Source organism: Magnolia sinica, chromosome 6 (assembly GCF_029962835.1).
Source record: "Magnolia sinica isolate HGM2019 chromosome 6, MsV1, whole genome shotgun sequence".
Classification (NCBI taxonomy): Eukaryota; Viridiplantae; Streptophyta; class Magnoliopsida; order Magnoliales; family Magnoliaceae; genus Magnolia; species Magnolia sinica.
In genome coordinates, this window is record NC_080578.1 from 99697244 (window position 1) to 99719423 (window position 22180).

The 22180-nt window shown below is 47.1% G+C and overlaps 1 protein-coding gene across 1 annotated transcript; it reads right to left on the reverse strand.

Annotated features, from left to right (window-relative positions):
- Nucleotides 1-3957: 3957 nt before the first annotated feature.
- On the reverse strand, nt 3958-15996 carry LOC131249785 (disease resistance protein At4g27190-like). The gene is made up of 2 exons (XM_058250547.1): nt 14715-15996; nt 3958-5270 (listed from the first exon to the last, which is right to left on the reverse strand). Exons 1-2 carry the CDS (start codon nt 15829-15831, stop codon nt 4084-4086), a joined length of 2304 nt encoding a protein of 767 aa, XP_058106530.1. The 5' UTR covers nt 15832-15996; the 3' UTR covers nt 3958-4083.
- Nucleotides 15997-22180: the final 6184 nt, after the last annotated feature.

The window sequence follows — 22180 nt, forward strand, 5'->3', positions numbered from 1 at the left end:
ATTGTGCGTGTTAGTTCCCTTTGCCCTGCTGCCAGTGAGTCTCTCGCCTGGCCTGTCCCAGGCTATGTTTGTTTGTTGGATTCAGCTTGGTGGATCGTTGCATCTTGGAAGTATCGCTGTGGAGGCAGGTGTTTGGTCTGTGCTGTTTGTAGTTATGGTGGGCTGGTAGTAGTAGTAAAATTCTCTGTTTTGGGAGATTCTCGTTGCTATGACGTCAAAGCAACCTCTTCTAGTTCTTGTTCTCCATTTCTTTTCATTCCACATCCTTCTCGTCCTCCTCCTTCGTCTTCTTCTTCTTCTCTTCCCCAATGAAATTACAATTAACAAAATCCATCCTATATTTTTCTAAGGTGAGACTACAGGATTCTGAGCTGAGATGGAAGCTTTTCAAGCATTTCCAATGTCCAGATCTGACATACCTATCCAAATCAACCCACTCTTTAGAATGCTTCAACGGTGGTCACTAAATCCCCTACTGTTTCCTTTCATGTGGCCCATTTAAGTTTTAGATACACCTTATTTTTGGTCCAAAGTCCTAAAATGATCTCAAAAAACGGCTGGACGAAGTGGCTTTCTCACAAACATTGCAGTAGGCCCCATACAAAATCCTTGTTGTTAAAGGCTTTCACAAGAAATCCCCCGTTGGTCACTAGTCAATCGGACGCGGATTAGATACTGACAGATTGAGTAGGAAGACTCGCTATTGAAGTGACGTCATCAACGTCTGTGGGCCCACCATGATGTATGTTTTATATCCACACCGTCCATCCATTTGGAGAGATCATATTAGGGTATAATCCAAAGAATGATCCAGATCCAAAGCTTGAGTGGACCCCAATACAGAAGACATTAGGGAGAGTGACGCCCACCATTAAAAGTTCTAAGGCCCATAAAAGTTTTCGATTTCCTTTCTTTCATGTCTGCTTTAACGCATGAACAGGTTGGATTTTTTTTTTTAAAAAAAAAAAACATATGGTGGACCTTCGGAAGGTTTCAACCGTGGGCGTCACTCTCTCCACTATTTTCTATGGTGGGGTCCACTCCTCGTTGCATAAATATAGATTGAATGGTAAAGATTAGTTTATCATTAATTTTCGAGACATGCTACGTCCATCATCAATGCACACCTCTGTTTTTGGATGGCGTGGATGGCAGCGGGTCACATGTGAGGAGAATGAGTCACTGTCATTTTCAAAATAGCGGTGAACCATCACTCAAATGGAAAATGTGGAAGCATAAAGATAAATCAAGCAAAGTATATGCAATCCCATGGTTAACCTCAAACAAGAACCATTCGAATTTTACGTTAAAAAAAATCCTAGTACGAAAAACCACAACACAAAGATGAGCAATGCACTATGATAGTAGAAATTAGAAGAGAAAATTCTACCAGTTTGAAAAGTTTAAAATATCTTTTCACAAGCCCTGGATTCCTTGAACCCTTAAGAATAGTTTAGAAAGTCTCTTTCTTATTTTTTTCTTTTCTTTTTTTTCACACACGCACACACCCCACCACACACTCACGCCATGGTGGGATTTCACCACGGGTACTACTGGAACCCTTGACCAGGTGTTGAAACTCCTGAGAATTTACCACTGAAGTAAGAGTAAGAACCCATAGTTTAAAAAGGCTTAATACATCACCCACCCATCTCAAATCCTGATTACACTTGATATATGATGTTACAATCAAAATATGAAACAACTTATGCACTTATGTAACTCCGCACACACTTTCAATGGGAACTTTGATGACATCGATGCTTCATCTACTATCTGTCTTTGGTATGCCATCGAGTGGTATCACAAAAACATTGCAACAATTTTTTAAATTTTCTTAATAGGATCGAGCATTTGTCAATGGCATCTGTAGAACTGTTATAGGACATATTTAAGACATCAACAATTAATAGTACATCCACCGAATATCCAAATCAAAGTAGCACACCCATTAAGTTAGCCACACATAAAGTGCGTCCTGTGCGGTGAGTGGGACGCTAGACATACAGCATGATGGCTCGCCCCTAATGTAAGGATATTTTGGTCGAGATGACCGGTGGGAGGTATTTGTAAAATTTAAAATAAGATGGGGCATGTCTAATTGTTATATAAGAGAGAGGAGGCAGATGCAAACAACCCTTTTTTGTCAATAGGGACCGTCGATATATTGTCTTCTCAACCGTTTATTTGTTGGTCACCAATTGAAGATTTAGCAATCTCCCATCCAAGAGTCTTTCGGTGGATATGCAATCCAGAGTGAGGCCAATCACTTCAACGGTTCAGATCCCCTATTGACTCCAGACTATCCAAATCACTGGCTCCACCATGGACAGAAAATAGGCCAAATCTCACGCTGCTTGGATGATTCTAGCCATCCGATCACTGGGTATCAAACGGACAGTTTGAAATGATTTTTAGTAGTCCCAACGTACTGAATCTTACTGTCAGCTGAAATTTCTTCACGGTTCATCCATTGCGGGACCCAGGACGAGCGGTTCGATCTAAACACACTTTGGTGGTCCCACGGACTATCAATCATGGGGGCATTTTACGCCCATGGACTGGGCTGACGCGGCCGTCAACGGGCCGGGCTCATGTGGGCCGAGGCATGTCCAAGTCTACCTGCAAAGTAAAACCTACACCAAGCCCAGTTCGGACCAAGCCTGCCCACGCACCTTTGTGCAAGATCTGGACCCTTCATCAAATGTGCCCCACCATGTATGATACATGAAAAAAGACCCATGAAAGTTGAAACCCTAAACAGGCTGGGCTAGGTCAGGGAGATGGGCTCTCTCCACACATTATAATCCAAGTTCATTTAATAAATAAGCTTTCATTTCAGGCCCAGATATGTCAATCGAGAGTGGGTCAGGGCCAAAAATTCGAGCTCCGGAAAGGCTACGCCGAGGGGCCATTGTGATGTATGGCTTTTATCCACACCGTTCATCCATTTTTGCCATCTTTTTACGTTACGAGACTAAAAGAGCGAGGCAAATCCAAGGCTCAAGTGGACCACACCACATTTAAGCAATGGTTCCAATAATGCCCACCATCGAGACCTTCCTAAGGCCCACCTTAATATTTATTTGCCATCCAACCTGTTCATAAGATCATATAGACATGAATGACAGGGAAAACACAAAAATCATATGGACCTAAACTTCTGTGGCCCTCAGTAACTTTTCAAAAGTAGGAATTTAATCCCACCATGGGGTACACTTAAGTCTTTGATCTGCCTCATTTTTTGGCTCGTACCATAAAATGATGCGGCAAAATGGATAAAAAAAAACATACATCATGCTGGTCCCTCAAAGCCCCAGTTTGTGCTGAGTCGTGGATCCAAGATCCAATGGGGTGGGTGGTTTACTGATTGTGGGGTCCATCTTGATGTATTTGTCTTAAATCCATTTCTTCATATCATTTTAGGTTAAGAGTTAAAAAATGAAGCAGATTCGAATCTAAAGGTGGACCACGCCACAGGAAATAGTGATGATTGCTGTTAAAAACTTACCGAGGGCGGCAAGAGTTCTAGATCAAACAGATATTTGTGTCGTCCCTTCATTCAAATCTTTGTCATCTTCTCAATGAGTTGGATGGAAAATAAACATTCCAATGGGCCCTACGTAGTTTTTAGTGGTGGGCATTTGATGGTTGGGGTGAGCACTGAGCATTCCATGTACACAATTTCCACTAGTGTGTGATCCACATAAATTACTGATATGGCTGATTTTAGGGCCTTGGGACTAACAGGGGCTGATGCACCTGATGGTCGGAGTAGATTTCACCTCCTCCGTATTTGAGCTATGATCCGTTCAACACGTATGACACAAAAATGGTTTGGATTTGATATATATAAAGTGTCTCACACAAAAATGCTTTACCTCTTATTAGATGGGTAAACTCCAATGATACATCCATATGCTAATCACTATAATAATACATAAACACAGAGAGAGAGAGAAGAAGAAGAACACAACCCATTCTTACTAACAATACATTTCTCAACCATACTTATTTTAAATTTAAAATACCAAATTTACTAAAAAATAAAATAAAAATCCAAAGTCCATCCTAATGAGGAGATTACCGCTGCCGTGACGTCGAAGCAACCTCTTCTAAATTTTCTTCTGCTCTTCTTTTCATTCCAAGTCCTTCCACTTCACGAACTTCATGAAAAAGAGGTTGGAGGAGTGTTTGGGTGTTGGGATCATCCCACGCCAATGCATCCCACCATTCTTTGCTTCCTTCTATCCCTCCTTTCTTAACGGACGATGAGTTGTCCAAGGAAAGAGGGATCTTCTTCAGCCGAGGACAACCTTCTATAACAATCCTATTCAGGGAAGGGCAAATGATTACCTGCTTACAAATGCTTTTCAATTTCCGTAAATTTCTCAATATCAACTTCCTCAACTTTCGGAGTTGGATGGTATTGTTATTGTTATTGTTATCACCTTCTTCTTCAACCATAGCTTCTTCTCCTCCTTTTATCACCTCCTCCATCTTACTGCATGCTTGAATATGAATGTATTCGAGGCATTGGAGGTGCTGAAACAATTCAAGTGACATGAGATTCTCCAATACTTGGCATCCGATGACACGCATGATTTTGAGGCATGAGAATGAGCCAGGTCGCAAGAATCCCTCACACAGACCCCTCAAATTCGGAAGCCATTGTAGAGACAGTTTCCGTATTGAGGGTAAAGACGTTATGGTGCTGTCGTCTCTTATTGGCAACAACCACTCCATGCTACTGTGTCCGATACTACATTTCTGTACGCGTTGCAAGTGAGAGAGGCAGGGTAAGCTTGACAGATCGCATCCCTCCATCTCCAACTTGACAATACCATCAGGAAGCACTAATGAATTACAACCAACAACATTTTCAAACGAAACATAAAGCTGTTTAAGGTTAACCAAACATTCCATACCATCTGGCACTTCTTTGATGTCAGTATCAAAGAGGTTCAAAATTCTTAGACGCTTGAGCTTTGCTAAGGACGGTACCTCCCTTAACCTTCTACATCTATTTAGTAAGAGTGCATGCAGGTTCTCCAAGTTTGAAACTGATGCTGGCAAATACTTAATCTGAGTGTCAGAGAGGTCGAGAACTCTGAGGCTGTTCATGCGATTAAAGAACTCATGAGAAATGTTGCCCCAGAGAAGATTCTCTCTCAACAACAATGTGGAGAGTTTTGGGCAGTTTGGTTCGCCTGAAAGCATTTCAATTTTATTTCTTGTTGATGCAATTGTCTGGTTCGTCCTCCTGGACCCTTGTATGCCTGCACAGAAAGAAAACAAAGGAGACCCTGGCTCGAGCAGGGGACCCTCCGATGCCAAAGTCAGGCCTGGACTCGGGGTCTCAAAGTATTGGAAGGTTTTTAGGAGGAATTTGTTTCGTACCTCTCAAGGTGACAAGGGTCCTCCTTTTATAGCTGCTGGGGTCCTCCTGATATTGAGCGCGGGATCTTCTCGGGTATCACGGAGATAGGATCGTGCCCATCTTGAGCCATTATCCGATCCCGTGAGCTTCGGGGTCGGAGATCTTATCCCAAGATATCCGGGATGAGATCTGACCTAGCGACGGTCGGTCTTGCAAGGCGGTCCGCCCGACACATGCCCGGAACGCTGATAAGTCGTTCGAACCGACTCAACCATTGTCTCGGTTTAGCGAACCATGCCTCGGATTTGACGCATCCTTCGGCGACCCGAGGTATCAAGTCCGAGTCCCGAGGCATTAAGTCCGAGTCCCCGGACTTGTATTTTTGCCCCCAACAGTAAGCCCCCTTACTCCGTGTGTTTCATATGACACTGAGGAGTAGCGAGTTTGGAGTCGGTTCGTAACTCAGTCCGAGATGAGTCGTGATCATTAAATGCATTCCATGAGGCCTTTGATGGGGGACGGTTCAGCTTCTGACATCGCATGCGCCGTCAGCCGTCAAATCACACATCCCGCCAATGAGGATTGGACACGTAGCGAAGGTATTATTGTTGCCAGTTGACGTGCGCCACGTGTCGAGCGAGGGAATCGATGCAGGCGTCGAATCATTTCCTCATTAATTGTCTCCGCTGTATGGCGACCTTATATAACGTCAGGGGCCCCGCACTTTAAACTTTTACTGCTCTTGTCATTCCCGCTCCGCATTTTCTTTAGGGTTTACATAGCCTTTCGTCTCATTCCTTTTCTTTCTCTTTACCGTCGGTGCCTCTTTCCGCCATCTCCGTTTTCCTTTCTCCCTCCGGTGAGTTTCTCCTTCCTCTTTATTTGGTAATAATGGCGGATAGGAGTTCTCAAAGTCCCAGGGGAGCCCGGAGACGAAGGCGAAGCGCAACGTTTTTGGAACGTTGCGGAATCGCCTTCCTTACTGACGGAGATAGCAGTGGACGCCAACGCTGCTTGTCTACCGGAGAGAGTCACCGAAGCTCCGGCGGAGCGCCCTGCTTCCGTCGTTCCTTCTCGGGGCGGGTCGTCTCTATTAACCCGCCCGGGAAGGCCTAACTTGCCAAGGGATATGGAGGAGGATGAGGAGGAAGAAGATGAAATTTTAATCGCCGAAGGAACCCCTGATCTTGCTCCTGTTGGTGAGTCGGCGCAGGCCGAATCTGAAGAAGAAGGATCGGGGGAAGATTTAAGCGGTCCGGTTCCCTCAGTCTTGACTGAGACGGACTTGGACAGAATCCGAGTCGGGTACCATATTCCCGAGTCGGTCATCACCTACCTTCCCCGTCCGAATGATTTACCGGATCACCCTCCTGCCGGGGCAGTCGCGATTTACCAAGTGTCGATGCAATGCGGCTTGCGTCTGCCCCTTCAGACCATAGTCCGGGGAGTTTTGTCTCGCATAAAGATTGCCCCGGGGCAGATAGTCCCGAATGGGTGGAGGAACTTACTCGGATGTGCAGTGTTGTGGGCTGAGATGGAACAACCACCACTTACAGTCGACGAATTTCTCCACCTGTATCAAGTGCGGGTAAATCCGAACTACCCCGGCTTCTACGTCTTCGCTGCTTGGCGAGGCGGAGGCGGTTCCCTGATAACCGACCCTCCCACTTCCAACAAACACTGGAGAGAGCGTTGGTTTTGGGCATGTGGTCGCTGGGAGACGGATGAGTCCGGGTCCTACGAGGCTCGTGTCCCTCGGGCGTTCCAAAGAGCAGGTGACTTGGGTCTTCTCTCCCTTTTTTTTTTTTGTAATATTCTGAGTCTGACGGGCTTGTGTTTGGCAGATATTCCAAAGAAGCGGCCGAAGCTCGGCACCACTGCCTCGGCTCGGATCAAAGAGTTGAGGTCGTTGGATCCGAGGGACAGGTCTTGGAAGGTGCTTCTACAGCCGGAACGCCTTCATCTTGCAGGTCTGGACTCGGAAGTTACAGGTAATTGGGAATGAATCTTCTGGATTTTCCGAATTTCCCCCGACTTACTTCGTCATAACTTATCCTTTTTTTTTTTTTTTTTTTTTTGTCCCAACCTCAGGATTGTCCCTGAACCGGAGATGACTGGAGCTCGTCCTGCCCTCAGGCCAGTTACGAGGTTGAAGGCTCCTCCGCGGTCGGTTCTTCTTTCGGAGCCTCGGCCGCCGAAAAGGCAAAGGGTGCTGCGGAAGGAGAAAGAGCCAGCGAGCTCTTCTGCTCCTTCCGTCGTCGTGATTCCCGACCCGGACGAAAGGGCGGAAGAGACGGCGATTGCTGCTTCGGAGCCTCAGGCGGCACCTGACTCGACACGCGTTGAGACGGCTGTGCCGAGTCGGGAAGAAGAGACCGAGGCCGCGTCCTCCCGAGGGGAGGAGACGAACCAGGAGGGGCCGTCAATCCTGGAGCAAGTGGTGTCGGGGATGGTTCCTTGGGCCCTGGCCCGCGGGTGCGAAAGAGAGTTCGTGAAACTCTACAACGCCCCGTCGTCGCAGACCGTTAGCCACGCTGCCCGGATGCTTTTTGAACTCGCTCCTTGCTTAATCAAGGCCAGCAAGGAGCTATCCTCAACTCATCGGCTGCAGGCTCTTCTGTCTGAGGCCGAAGGTCGACGCGGGGAGGCCGAGATCCGGGTTGGCGTCCTGACAGGCGAGGCGTCCCTTGCCCGGAAAGCTGCTGAAGACGCGAGGGCAGAGGCGGCTTCCTCCAGAAGAGCCCTGGACGAAGCGAAGGCAGAGGTCGCCCAGGCGCTGGCTCGACTCTCCAAAGCTGAAGAGGAGAATCAGCGAGTTCTAGCAGTCCATGCTTCGTGCGCGGATGATTTAGCTCGGGCTAAGCTTGAGGCGGCGGAGCACATTCAGCAGGCCGTCGAGAAGACTCGGGAGGCCGAGAGGGCTAGGGACCAAGCCGTCCAAGCATTCCTCGAGTCGGCGGAGTTCGAGGATGAAAGGGACCGCTTGTTCCAAAGCGGATATCTGGAATGCGTCAAGGACATAAAGAAATCCTTCCCTGACCTTGACCTTTCAGAAATCGAGGGTGGAGCAGCCTCGGGATCCGAGAACCCGGACGCCACTGCTGAAGATACTGCTGGGGATGAGGCCGGTGCATGAGGACAGTTACCGGGGCCCTTGGACATGTATTTTTTTTTGCTTTGATGTATTCACTTGCTTTGTACTTACATATGTTTTGAGGAATGAAAGAGAAATGCCTACTTTTACTTATTTGACTTGGCTTTATCCTTTCTTTAATCGTTGAATATAGAACTAGGGATAGTAGACTTTGAGGTGTTCAGCGTTCCAAGGGTGAGGCAACGGCTGTCCGTTTAGGTCTTCCAGCTGATACGTTCCCGGTCTAATAGTGCCCGAGACGATGTAGGGTCCTTCCCAATTGGGTCCCAGTGTACCCGACCCAAATTCCTTGGTGTTAGAAAATACTTTCCGAAGAATCATATCTCCCATTCGAAATCTTCTAATCCTAACTCGGGTATTGTAGAACCGAGCCACTTGTCGCTGCCGCGCCTCCGTGCGCAGCCGTGCCACTTCCCTTTGTTCGTCCAGAAGGTCGAGTCCGAGTGCTAGGAGTTCTTCGTTTGCTTCTGCATTGAATGTGGTGATTCGAGCCGAAGGTAATCCGATTTCAACGGGAGTGACGGCTTCCGAGCCATAAGCTAGTGAAAACGGAGTCTCCCCCGTGGCTGTTCGAGCAGTGGTTCGGTAGGCCCAAAGAATTTTCGGGAGCTCTTCGGTCCATTCTCCTTTGGCCCGGCCAAGCTTGGTCCGAAGATGTTGCTTGATAATCTTATTAACCGCTTCAACTTGTCCGTTGGTTTGAGGATGATGAGGCGAAGAGTAAACGTTTCTGATTCCGAGGTTGTCGCACATCCCGCGAAAGCTTCTGTTATCAAATTGCCTTCCATTGTCTGTAACGATGGTACGGGGTACCCCGAATCGGCAGATAATGTTTTTCCATATAAATTCGGTGATCTTCTGCTCGGTTATTTTAGCTAATGGTTCTGCCTCGGCCCACTTCGTGAAATAGTCAACCGCTACCACAGCAAACTTGGTCTGACCTTTTCCCATAGGGAGCGGTCCTATGATGTCGACGCCCCACTGCGCGAAAGGCCAAGGACCAGTCATCGGCGTTAATGCTTCGGGTGCTTGCCTCGGAATTGCCGCGAACCGTTGGCATCTGTCGCATTTTTGAACAAGCTCGCGGGCGTCGTGTTGGATAGTGGGCCAGTAGTATCCCTGTCGTAGGACCTTGTAGGCGAGGGATCGCCCTCCAGAGTGGTTTCCGCAGATTCCTTCATGAATTTCCCGTAACACATAGTTTGCCTCGGTGGGTTTGAGGCACCGCAGCAACGGGGCGTAGTAACCTTTCTTGTAGAGGGTTCCGTTGAATATGGTATAACGGGAGGCTCGAATCTTAATTCGTCGAGCCTCGGCACGATCCTCGGGCAACTTTCCTTCGTCAAGGTATTGGCGGATTGGATCAATCCAGGAAGGTTCCGAGTCGATTGTATTGACGGCCTCGCTAATTGGTTCATCTATGCTGGGCTTGTCAACGTATTCGACAGGGACGGACCTGGGTATCTCATCTTCATCGGCCGAGGCGAGCTTTGCTAACAAATCGGCTTTGCTGTTTTTCGTACGAGGGATCCGAGTGACGCGACAGAGTTGAAATCCGTTGATGAGTTCCTTTGCTTTCTGCATGTATGCCCTTAACTGGTCTTTTCGTGTCTGGTATACACCGGTAACCTGGTTAACAACCAACTGAGAGTCGCTGAAAACACTTAGGTGAGTGACCTCCATGCTAGCGGCGAGTCGGAGGCCGAGTAACAACGCTTCATATTCCGCCGTATTGTTCGTCGCTTGGAATCCAAGTCGTAAGGCATATTGTATGTAAGTATGATCGGGGGTTTCCAGCACAACCCCAGCCCCACTGGCCTTCGAGTTGGAAGAACCGTCAACATACAGATTCCACGGAATAGGGCAAGGGGGAGCGGTTGAGGTCGGAGCTGCACCGTCCTTCGGTGTATCATTTGCTGAAAGTTCGGCTGAAGACGTTCCCTCGGCGATAAAATCAGCTACGGCTTGCCCTTTGATTGCTGCCTTTGGTCGGTATTGAATATCAAACTCACTCAGCTCGATAGCCCATTTGGTGAGTCGGCCGGAAGCTTCTGGTTTCTGCAGTACCTGGCGAAGCGGAAGGTTGGTCATTACAATGATGGTGTGGGCATGGAAGTACGGCCTAAGTCGCCGAGAGGTTGTTATTATAGCCTAGGACACTTTTTCCAAGCTTGGGTATCTCGTTTCTGCTGACGCTTTGCTGACGTAGTAAACCGGTAGTTGCTTTCCTTCTGATTCTCGTATCAAAGCCGAGCTAACCGCTGCCTCGGATACAGCTAGATAGAGGAGCAACGACTCCCCCGGTTCAGGTTTTGATAAGAGAGGTGCAGAACCGAGATATAATTTTAATTGCTGGAATGCTGCTTCACACTCTTCCGTCCAACCCATCGCTTGTCTTCCTTTCAATTGTTTGTAAAAAGGGAGACACTTATCCGTTGCTCTGGACAGGAACCGATTGAGTGCTGCGACTCGTCCGGCCAATCTTTGGACGTCCTTAATGGTTCTGGGGGATTCCATATCAATCAGAGCCTTTATCTTCTCAGGGTTTGCCTCTATTCCTCGCTGACTGACCAAGAAACCGAGGAATTTACCGGAGCCTACTCCAAAAGCACATTTACTTGGATTCAGCTTCATCCGGAACTTCCGTAGGATTAGAAACATTTCTTCCAAATTATTCACATGATCTGCCGCGTGTATGCTTTTGACGAGCATGTCGTCGATGTATACTTCCATAGTCCGGCCTATAAGCCGAGCAAAGATTTTGTTAACTAACCTTTGATAAGTTGCGCCGGCATTCTTCAGACCAAATGGCATCACTCGGTAACAATAAAGGCCTTTGTCGGTGACAAAGGTAGTTTTTGATTTATCTGTTTGATGCATTACAATTTGATTATACCCTGAATATGCATCCATGAAGCTAAGGAGCTCATGTCCGGCTGTACTATCTACTAACTGGTCTATCCTCGGAAGCGGAAAGCTATCCTTGGGGCAGGCTTTATTTAAGTCGGTATAGTCGATACAGACTCGCCACTTCCCGTTGGATTTCTTTACAAGCACGACATTCGCGACCCACTCTGGATAGTGTATTTCTTCTATGAAATTAGCCTGGAGGAGTTTGTTGACTTCTTCTTCGATGATAGCGTATCGTTCAGGGCCGAGCGGTCGCCGCTTCTGTCGGATCGGTCGATACGACGGATCGATGTTGAGTCGGTGGGTCACCACAGAGGGGTCGATCCCGGGCATATCTTCGTGACCCCAGGCAAAGACGTCGGCGTACCTACGGAGCAGGGCTATCAGCTTTTCTTTCAAAGGGGACTGCAGAGACGAGCCAATTCGTACCGTCTTGGATCCATCTGTCTCGACCAAGGGGACCGAGACAAGATCCTCGACCGGCTGTCCTCGTTCATAATTCTCGCCCCGAGGGTCTAGCGATTCGATTGTTAATATGTTGGTCGGACTTTTGTCGGCGGCTCCTTTTACGGCTATCATGTAGCATCGCCTCGCATCCTGCTGGTCTCCTTTGACAATCCCGACTCCCGATTCGGTCGGGAATTTCATGGAAAGATGGTAAGTGGACACCACGGCCTGGAGGAGACTCAACAAAGGTCGGCCGAGTATTGCGTTGTATACCGATGGTTGATCGACGACCAGGAAGTCTACCATCACCGTCGTCTGATATGGGGTACTGCCAGCAGTGAGTGGTAACGAGACAATCCCTTCAGGCAGCACCTGTCCTCCGTAAAAACCGATCAACGGGGTCCGAACTGGGCGCAGTGTGGATCGTTCGATCCCCATTTTGTCGAACGCCTGGGTAAATAACACGTCTGCAGATGACCCCGTATCGACGAGTATACGAAACACCTTTCGGTTAGCGATGGTCAGGGTGACAATCAATGCGTCATCGTGGGGGTGATAGATGCCTCGGGCATCTTCTTCTGTGAACGAGATGCGATATCTTTCTCTTTTCTTCTCCTTTGATGGCCGATCTATAATCATGAGCTCGGACTGAGGCTGACTAAGTTTTCGTGCATGATTCCTTCGCGCGTTGTTTGAGTCGCCCCCACATTGTGGACCGCCGATAATCGTCCGGATTTCTTCCATAGGATGACTCTCGGTTGGGCGCGCCTCAGATGCCCCAGCTTTGACCATATGTTCTCTGAGTCGGCCGTCTTTTATAAGTCTTTCGATCTCTTCTTTTAAGTGACGGCAATCACTTGTGTTATGCCCGTGATCGCGATGATAATGGCAGTACTTATCCTTATCCCGCCGATTAGGATTACTCCTGAGCTTACTGGGCCAGCTAACAAAGCCTTCGTTTTTTATTTCCATCAGTACCTCTTCCCGAGTCTTATTCAGGGGAGTATATGTGGAAAATTTTCGATCCGGCCGTTTTCCTGACCTTCGCTCGTCACGCGCTTGATCCTCTTTGCGTTTCCTTCCCCCGGTTGAGTCGGCTTCTTTTTTGGCCGACTCTTTGGCCGAGGTTTTAGTTTCACGCAGGATTCGCGCTTCCTCGGCGTTGGCATATTTATCGGACCGTGCCATAAACTCTGCCAGAGTATCGGGCGGAGTTTTGTCTAGAGATGCCAGGAATGGCTTATCCCTAACTCCTTGCATGAGTGCATTGAGGGCCGTTTCTTCCGAATGTTTTCGAACTTGAAGGGATTCGAAATTAAAACGCTTGATGTAATCTTTCAATAGCTCTCCCTGCTTCTGAACTAGGTTATTCAGATGTGCAGGGGGCTTTAATTTTTTCTTTCCGCCGATGAAGTTGGTGAGGAAGGCGTTGCTCAGCTCAACGAATGAACTGATGGACTTTGGCTTCAGCTGTTTGAACCACAGTCGAGCTACATCAGTCAATGTAAGAGAAAAGGCCCGACACATTACTGCATCCGAGGCATCATGGAGTTCCATATAGGTTCTGAAGCACTCAATATGCTCGGTCGGGTCAGTCTTGCCGGTGAAAGGAGTGATTTGAGGTAATCGAAACCTCTCGGGCAATCGGGCTTTCATTACCGAGTCCACAAAGGGGGACGCTTTCGCTTCGGACCCGGTTGAATATTTCCGGCCGTGCTTTATGTTCGCCATCTCTTTTGCCATCTCTTCCCGCACTTCTTTTTGAAATTTTGAATGTCGGCTTTCCAAGGTTCGCTGCTTGCCGTGCCTTCCATGGAAGGGCGATTGCGCCTTCTTCGTTCTATTTCGTGCGAAGATCGGTCGGGGAGGGAGGCGTTGGTGAATGCGCTGGAGATGGTTACGACCGCCTTGGGGTTGGCTCGGCCGGAAGGACTGGGCGCCGAAGGTTGAGGATCAACCGCCGCCGTCGGTGCGCTGTCTCCCCTTGAAGATGCGGGAGTGGGTGCATTTGCTGCTGATACATTCGTTCCAGAATCTGCTTCATCGTATTCATATCGGAGCGGATTCTTGAACCTCCTTGTCCAACCGCCCATCGTCGCGACCCGTCTGATTGTTGCTTGTTCCGGTCGCCCCTCGTCGGCGGTTGTTAGGTGGGTTCGGGGCTGGGGGAACGGCTTGGACCGGGTGGCCCTGTAATCGCGTTCTCATTCAAATCTTCTTCTCGGGACCGTCCTTCTAGTCATCACCATTGGACTCGATAGAGATACGAGATGGCTTTTTGCACGTTCCCACAGACGGCCCAACTGTTGATGCAATTATCTAGTTCGTCCTCCTGGACCCTTGTATGCCTGCACCGAAAGAAAACAAAGGAGACCCGGCTCGAGCAGGGGACCCTCCGATGCCAAGTCAGGGGCCTGGACTCGGGGTCTCAAAGTATTGGAAGGTTTTTAGGAGGAATTTGTTTCGTACCTCTCAAGGTGACAAGGGTCCTCCTTTTATAGCTGCTGGGGTCCTCCTGATATTGAGCGCGGGATCTTCTCGGGTATCACGGAGATAGGATCGTGCCCATCTTGAGCCATTATCCGATCCCGTGAGCTTCGGGGTCGGAGATCTTATCCCAAGATATCCGGGATGAGATCTGACCTAGCGACGGTCGGTCTTGCAAGGCGGTCCGCCCGACACATGCCCGGAACGCTGATAAGTCGTTCGAACCGACTCAACCATTGTCTCGGTTTAGCGAACCATGCCTCGGATTTGACGCATCCTTCGGCGACCCGAGGTATCAAGTCCGAGTCCCGAGGCATTAAGTCCGAGTCCCCGGACTTGTATTTTTGCCCCCAACATTTCTCATAAATGATATTCTGTCAGCATCTTCAGGGAATTCTTCTGTACCAATTGATCTCCTTATTTGGATCCCAGCCTTGACCACAAACCGAGGGCTCTTCCTTGTAATACTAATGGCCAAATCTCTTATTAAATCATGCATTATTACACAAGAAGGAGACCTCCTTACCAACATACAAACATCTATCAGTCCATTTAATATTGTGTGTCCTTTGTCAATTTCCTTTCCCCAGTCTCCCATATCATCTATCAATCCTTCTGCCATCCAATACCTTACCAACTTTTTAGGAGAGAATTCATAGTCCTCTGGAAACAAAGCACAATACAAGAAACAAGATTGAATCTTCTCATTTTTTAATCGCTCGTAACTAAATTTCAAAATTCGAAAAACTTTATCATCCATGCCTTCGATATCCATCGTTGAGCATTGTAACTCCTCTAATGCATTTCTCCATTCTCTAATATCATTCTTTTCTCTCATTGCACTTGCTACTGTGATGATTCCAAGTGGCAAACCAGCACATTCTTTAGTGACAAGCTTCGCAATCTGTTCTACCTCAGAAGAAAGCACCGCATTAACTCCAAGCTTTTCCTTAAATAATTCCCATGCTTCTTCTGTCGAGAGAACCTTCACTTCAAACGTTTTTTGGCAGTTCATAGCTCGGCACACATTTTTTGATCGAGTAGTCAATACTATTTTGCATGCCATGTCCTCGGCAATCCCTACCATTTCCAATGGAAATGAATCCCACACATCATCAAAGATGACAATGAGCTTCTCCCTACGCTTCAAAGCCTCGAACAATTTCATGGACCTTCTCATTTCATCGTGTTCATTGGAAAGATCCAATCCTATTGCTTGTGCAATGCTATTTTGCAATCTCTCAATACTAGAATCATTAGAAACCGTCACCCAAATTTTTTGGCTCTTTATTCTATTGTAAATGTGTCTCATGATGGTGGTTTTGCCCACGCCCCCCATACCATAGACACCAATAATTCTGGCCTCATGGTCCATTAATGACTCCCAAATCTGTTCCAAATTTCTTTCAGCTGTCGTTCTACCCACCAGTTTCGTCGTCGGCATAATTCTCATTTCAGGTAATAGATCAGCAAGTAACCCTTCTGAAAATCGACCTTTCTCCTTAAGCTTCACCACCTCTTCAATCTTCTTTATGACAAAATTTCCCGATGCTACACGTGAGTGTAATAAATATCTCCCTACTTTTCTACAATCCTCTTCTATTTTAGTTATTTGGCTTGTAATGTACCCTGGCCATGTCGAGTGCAATAATTACATCGGTCTGCCGGCTATCCAACTCTTGCATTTCAGTTCTCAGACAATCAAGATTCTCTTCAAGGCTTCTAGAGTTCATGTATTGAACCCATGCAGTTCGGCCAATCTCCGAGAATAATTCCATAGCCAATCCTGCAATAGTAATTTGAAATTTTAAAATTAACAATTATTGAGCCAAAAAATAAATTAAGACTTTGTTTGGCCACACTACATTTCATAACAATTTGCATCCATCGTAGTTTGAAAACCCAGGAACTCAAGTAACTCCATATTCATTTGGGAGGAGTCAACTTGGAGCCTCCACCAAACTAGACTTGAATTATATATATATATATATATATATATATATATATATATATATATATATATATATTGGTACTATGAGGTCAATCTCATGGGAATCTCCCATAAGGTCGAGCTGTGTGGGATCCGCCGTGATGTGTGTCAAACATCTACCCCATCAGTTAGATATGCAACATTCTATGGTGGGCCACGTGCTTAAAATCAATTCAATCTAGGACTTGGATGGGTCACACCACATACAATAGTTGAGATGGGTTTTCCTCCCATTAAAACATTCACAATCATTTATTTGGCCCACTGAGATGTGGTTCACAAATCCAGACCATCCATTATGTGTGTCCCATTTGGCGAGGGGTAAGACCAAGTTTCATCTGCAACCAAAACTCATGTGAGCCCCACCAAGTTATTTTATATGATTTAGCATGTCTTCACATGGTTTTAGATGTTATGGCCCACCTGAGCTCCGTATATAGCTGATTTTTGGGATATCCCATAAACTAAAGGAACCCATCAAATTACCGGTGTTGATGTTCAACACACATCAAAGTCCCCACACACCTTGACCTCATGGGAAGTTTGCACGAGGTTGACCTTATATATATAAGAAATTTTATAAAATACTACTCCATTAGTATCATATTTACATCCCAATATCTTTTTAAATTATCCTTTCATTAAAGCTATCTCATTAATTAATATAATTTTCAAACCCGTACTTTCGTCTGTTTTCTTTCATCCAATTCTATCTAGGTACTTCGAAAAATAACAAAGATTTTTACCCCAAAATTCCTCACAACTGTTAATTTTATCAAAAGATTCCGTATTTACGAAAGCATGCTTACAAATTTATTAATGATATTAAAAAACTAATTTCCCCTTTTTCCATAATGGCGTGGGAAATCAAATCTGATCCGCATGCGCAATGAAGCTCGTGTACACATCACATATATGCCTGATCTAAACCATCAATCAAGTTATTCTCACCTTGTACATAGTTTCCAACAAAAACGAATCGTCTGATTGAATGCTAACATGTGGGCCCCAATATTAAGTGAAGGAAAAACACGAATATTAATGATCCGGGTTCGATTCCTTCAGTGTGGTCAACTTGAGCCTTGGATCTACGTAATTTTTGAGATCATACTGTAAAATTATCTGATAAAATGGATGGACGGCGTGGATAAAACACAAACATCAAGGTGACCCAACAGATCCCGTGCGTGGAGAGAGTCTGTGGTGACACGACAAGATGTAATCCTCGTTGTTATTCAGGGGCGCCGCTTGGTGGATACCCTGGATCCGTAGAGGTGGGTGGATCCCTGGCTGTGGGCCCACCTGGATGTATGTGTCTTAAATCCACACCGTGGATTCATTTTCTCAGATCATTTTAGGGCATGAGTCTAAAAATCCAGTAGATTCAATGTCATGGAAAATGTTTGCTTAAAAATATTTTTTTTTTTTTTAAATTATATCCCTTGATGCAAAAATTTGGTTCACCCTCTTTAGACTCCGATTAAATGCACAGTAAGAAGACAAAGGAGACCTTGCTTAGAGCAAGGACCCTTCGATGCTAAAGTTAGGCTAGGAATCTGGGTCTGATAGTGTCGAAGGGTTTTGGGTGAGTGATTATGCTTATATTTTCATGTGGATGGGGTCCCCTATTTATAGTGTAAATGGGTCTTTATTGGCCCCAAAATGGTTCTTGGTTACGGGCGCAATCTCCGCGCATGTTTCTCGACTATTGCGCTATTTCGTCGAAGGTGATAAGTGTTGAAGTGGTCGGCCCTAAAATCATGTAACAGATGATTGGGGCCGAGCCGAGCCAAGCTTTCGACCGATTAGGTTGATGTCAAGTTGAGCTAAACCCACAACTAATCGGGCCAATCCCTATGGTCGGGTCAGGGTGAATTTCCACACTAGCCGTTATTGGTCGACAGATCGTCCTTTGATTATACAGATCTGGGTATTCCTCAGAGGTCAGATACGCTTGGTGGAAGCTTCGGAAAAGTATGGCACCAAGGTCAAGGCTTGGGAGTTCGGTGCCTGCTCTCCTCCGATCGATCTGAAGTAGGCTGTCGTTTAGGATCCTTTTGGTCCAAAAGCGTGTTTGCGAGTTCGAGCTGATCCCATGAGTGGTCATGCCATTTTTACTCATAACAGAAGCCCCTTACTTCCGAGTTCACAGTGCGAGCTCGAGAAGTAAGTCGGTGGAATAGGGTCGGCCAGACAAGCAATCTTGCATTCATTGCTTAGTGGATGGAAAGGTGTGAAGATCAAGAAAAATCCACAATAATGGTCTAGCACGATCGAGGCGCCATACGCTATTGCGGTAGCTTTTTCGGCTTCTGACCCATTTGGTGTGGACACGTAGCATTGCTCAGAAGTCAGGTCGAGGAGATGAACAGGGAGCTGCCATGTGTAAAGCGGTGAGCGCTAGGACGCCTCTTCATTTGTGGCATTAAATGTAGGCAATCAATACCCGCAGCCGAGGAGGCCTATAAAAGCAGGAAGCCCTACGGGTAGTTGGCTATTTGCATTTTGTCCTTCCTTTTACTACTTTAGAGCTCCCAGAGTAGGTGATTTCTAGTGAGTTTCTCTTTTTTCTCTTGCTGCTGCTGCCCTGTCTTCCAGTCCCTTTTCTTATCTTTTTCCTCTTTCTTGCATTCGATATGTCAGATTTGTCGGGGCGAAGGAAGTGAGATCTACACCTTCGAAGGTGATTCTGACTAGGGAAGCATGGATTCCCAGTCTAGGGTCCCTTCAGAACCACCTTCTCCGGTTCCGTTGGGATCCGCTTGTGTTGAGGCCCCCGCCATTGCTTTGCGAGCGGCCACTCAGTCCTTGGCTGAGTGGTCAGTCGATGTTGGCCCTGGGGGGTTGACCCTGAAGGAAGCGGCCATGGCCGGGATCCGCTCGAAGTTTCGGATCCCGAATCCTGGATTCTATGCATATCCAAATTCTTGCCCCTTACGAAGTCCCCGGGGATCCGGCCGAAGGGAAAGTAGCTATCTTCGTTGTTGCTCTCCAGTGCGGACTTTGGCTTCCGGTCCACCCATTTGTGAGGGCAATGACAGCTCGCTTAAGATTGGCTCCGGGTCAGCTCATCCCGAATGCTTGGAGGGTGTCTCTAGGAACATACATCCTTTGATTTCAGCTCAAGAACAATGAGCTGACGCCTGAAGAGTTCATGTAGTTGTACCAGGTCAAGCACAATCCCGTGCAGCGGAGCTAGTACTACTTTTCAGCATGGGCGAACAGAGGCCGGGGCCTCATCGTTAATCTCCCGACCTCCAAACAAGGATTGGAAGAATAAATCGTTTTGGCCTTCGGGAGAGTAGGAGGCGCCTGCTACTGAGTTGGCTTGTCTGCAAGTTCGGGTTCCCTCCAAGTTTGCTACTACAAGTCGAATACTGCTGGGGTATGGTACTTAGATTTCTTTTCAAATTTTCTAGTTTCACAATATTCTTATTGCTCGCCTATCTTTGCAGCCTTCCCGAAGGGTTAATCTGAGCTGTTTGACCTCAAATGCAGGAAAGTAGACAAGGCGAAGGTTTTGAAGGACAACTTTCATCGTTGGAATACTCTGATTACCCCAGACCTGCTCCATCGGTCTAGGCTTTGTCGGTCGGCCCCTCCTCAACAACCGACCTCCGTCTATGCTCCTGCCTCTGCTTCTTCTGTTAAGCAGCAGGTCATCAATTTGCCAATGTTATTAGGGCTCAGTGCTAGTGTTTGGCTGACATAGAAAGATGTTCCCACCCCCCTTTTTTGCAGAAGTCGGGGAAGAGGAAGCACCCTTCTCCCATGGAGGAGATGGTGAGGAAGAATACCGTTGCCCGGAAGAAGGTGACAGTCCATTCCATCACACAAATACTCACCTCCACTACGAAGGTGAGGTCAGGGGCTAGTGCTGAACAACCCCTAGCAAGCCAACCGACTTCGGTCGAGGTGGAGAGAGAGACTCCTACCCCAATTTTCCCTTCACGGCCAAGTGTCGTGGAGGTGGTAGACTTGGATCTGGAGGAGGTGCTTGCTACCTCTGAGGTCCATGTGGCTGACGACACCGATGCCATTCATGTGGCCAAAGAAGATAAGGTCGTTGTTGTGAGCGAGACTGCCCATGCCATCGAGGAGACCGAGATTCCAAGAGCCGAGGAGATTGACCGTCCGACGGCCCTGGGGGGTCCTGAAGGGGCCAACGCTTCGAGCCCCCGGGCTACTAAGGTGGCGAGGACATACTCGCTCGGCCATCGCATGTCTCGTCTGGTCGACTAGGCGGCGAAACATGCTCTAGAGGACGAGATCACTGACTTGATGGATTCCCATCCGGAAGCCTTCCTCACTGATTTGGCCGCACTCTGGTATAAGGTACATCATTTTACCGACATCATTTTTGTTCTTCTTATCCTGCTTCACTAACTCATGTTCTTTATTCCCAACTCATCCCTGCCCTTTTGACCACTCGTCAAAAGGTGAGGCAAATAGCTGATGAGTGTGATCAGGCTGAGGCGACGCTTAAGGAGAAGACAGCCAAGGTCGAGGCTCTCAAAGAGGGCCTTCATGAGAGGGCTGCCGAGGCTGAGACTCGGAAGGTGGCCTGGGGCCATACTGGGGAGGTGTGTGATGCTCTGAAGATCCAGTTAGATGAGGCTCGACATAAAGAGGGCCTGGTGATGTCTGAGCTTGAGGGGATGAAGTCCCACCTTGGCTCGGGCCGAGCTGTAGAGGGTGAAGGTGCACCTCTCATCCATCGAAGTCGATGCTGCGAGACTGAAGGCAAAGCTAGAGAGGGAAAAAAGCGAGCTCAGTGGCTAAATTGGCCGAGGACGAGAGGACCTTCGCCGCTCAGTTATCTGAGTCCAAGGTAGCCATCCCAGTGATCAAGGCGGCGGCTATGGAAGAGTAAAAAGCCTTGAAGGAAAGAGCCGACGAGGTGGTGAACGTAGTCTATAACTGCAACTACGATTACTGTGTCAAGGACGTCAGACAACTGTACCCCGAGCTAAATTTGGATGCCCTCTTCAGTGATGAAGCCTCGAAGGGGCCATCACAGCCTGAAGCCGAAGTCGAGCAACCTCCTCCCAAAGAAGACTAAATTTCTCCCCTTTTTTCTTTTTCCTTTTTTCTTTTGTAGAACTTTTTGTAATCTTTTTTATTTAAATGGAAAGGAAGTCTTTTGCCTTTAACTCGTCGATGCTTTGTGTGTTTGCAAGGTAGAGCTTTAGGGTCACGCGTTTATATGTAGTAGTGTGCTTAGACATACTAGATTGTGAAAAACGAACGTTAATCCGACTTGTTCACTACAGGTTAGTTCATCTTTCACCATAGCTAATAGTCCGACCTCTTCTTTAAGGGCCAGACTATTAGAGGAACATTTCTCCTTACATTGAAGGAAGTCGTCAATAGTTCGAGCAGTTATGGGTAACAACAGGATTCAGATGAAATTTCCCGGTGCTGAGGAGATTTTATTGGAAGATTTTGGGAGATTTACATGCAATATTTTGTTGTCTCTATCCTTGGCAAGCCTGACAACTTTATTGCTCACGGTGACCAATAAGGCTGCACGTCGGCTAAGTGTATTAGCCATCTTATTTTGCTACCTGGCCTTGTACTTCAGCATGAATGTGAATTCTTTCAAGAAAGAAATCCATCTAGCATGCACATGGCTAACATTAGCCTAACTGTTAATAAACTTAAGGGTCTAATGGTCCGTATAGAGTACAAACTCCCATTAAATCAAGTAATGCTTCCAATGTCGCAAGGCCTGAACCACTGCGTATAATTCTAGCTTATACATCGACCATTTCTTATGAGCATCGTTAAGTTTCTTGTTATAAAAGGCCAC

Coding starts and splice junctions, on each gene's coding strand:
- LOC131249785 (XM_058250547.1), bottom strand. CDS start 15,831: ATGAGAATTATGCCGACGACGAAACTGGTGGGTAGAACGACAGCTGAA. Junction 5,271..14,714: donor TGTTGGGGGCAAAAATACAA/GTCCGGGGACTC, acceptor CAGGCATACAAG/GGTCCAGGAGGACGAACCAG.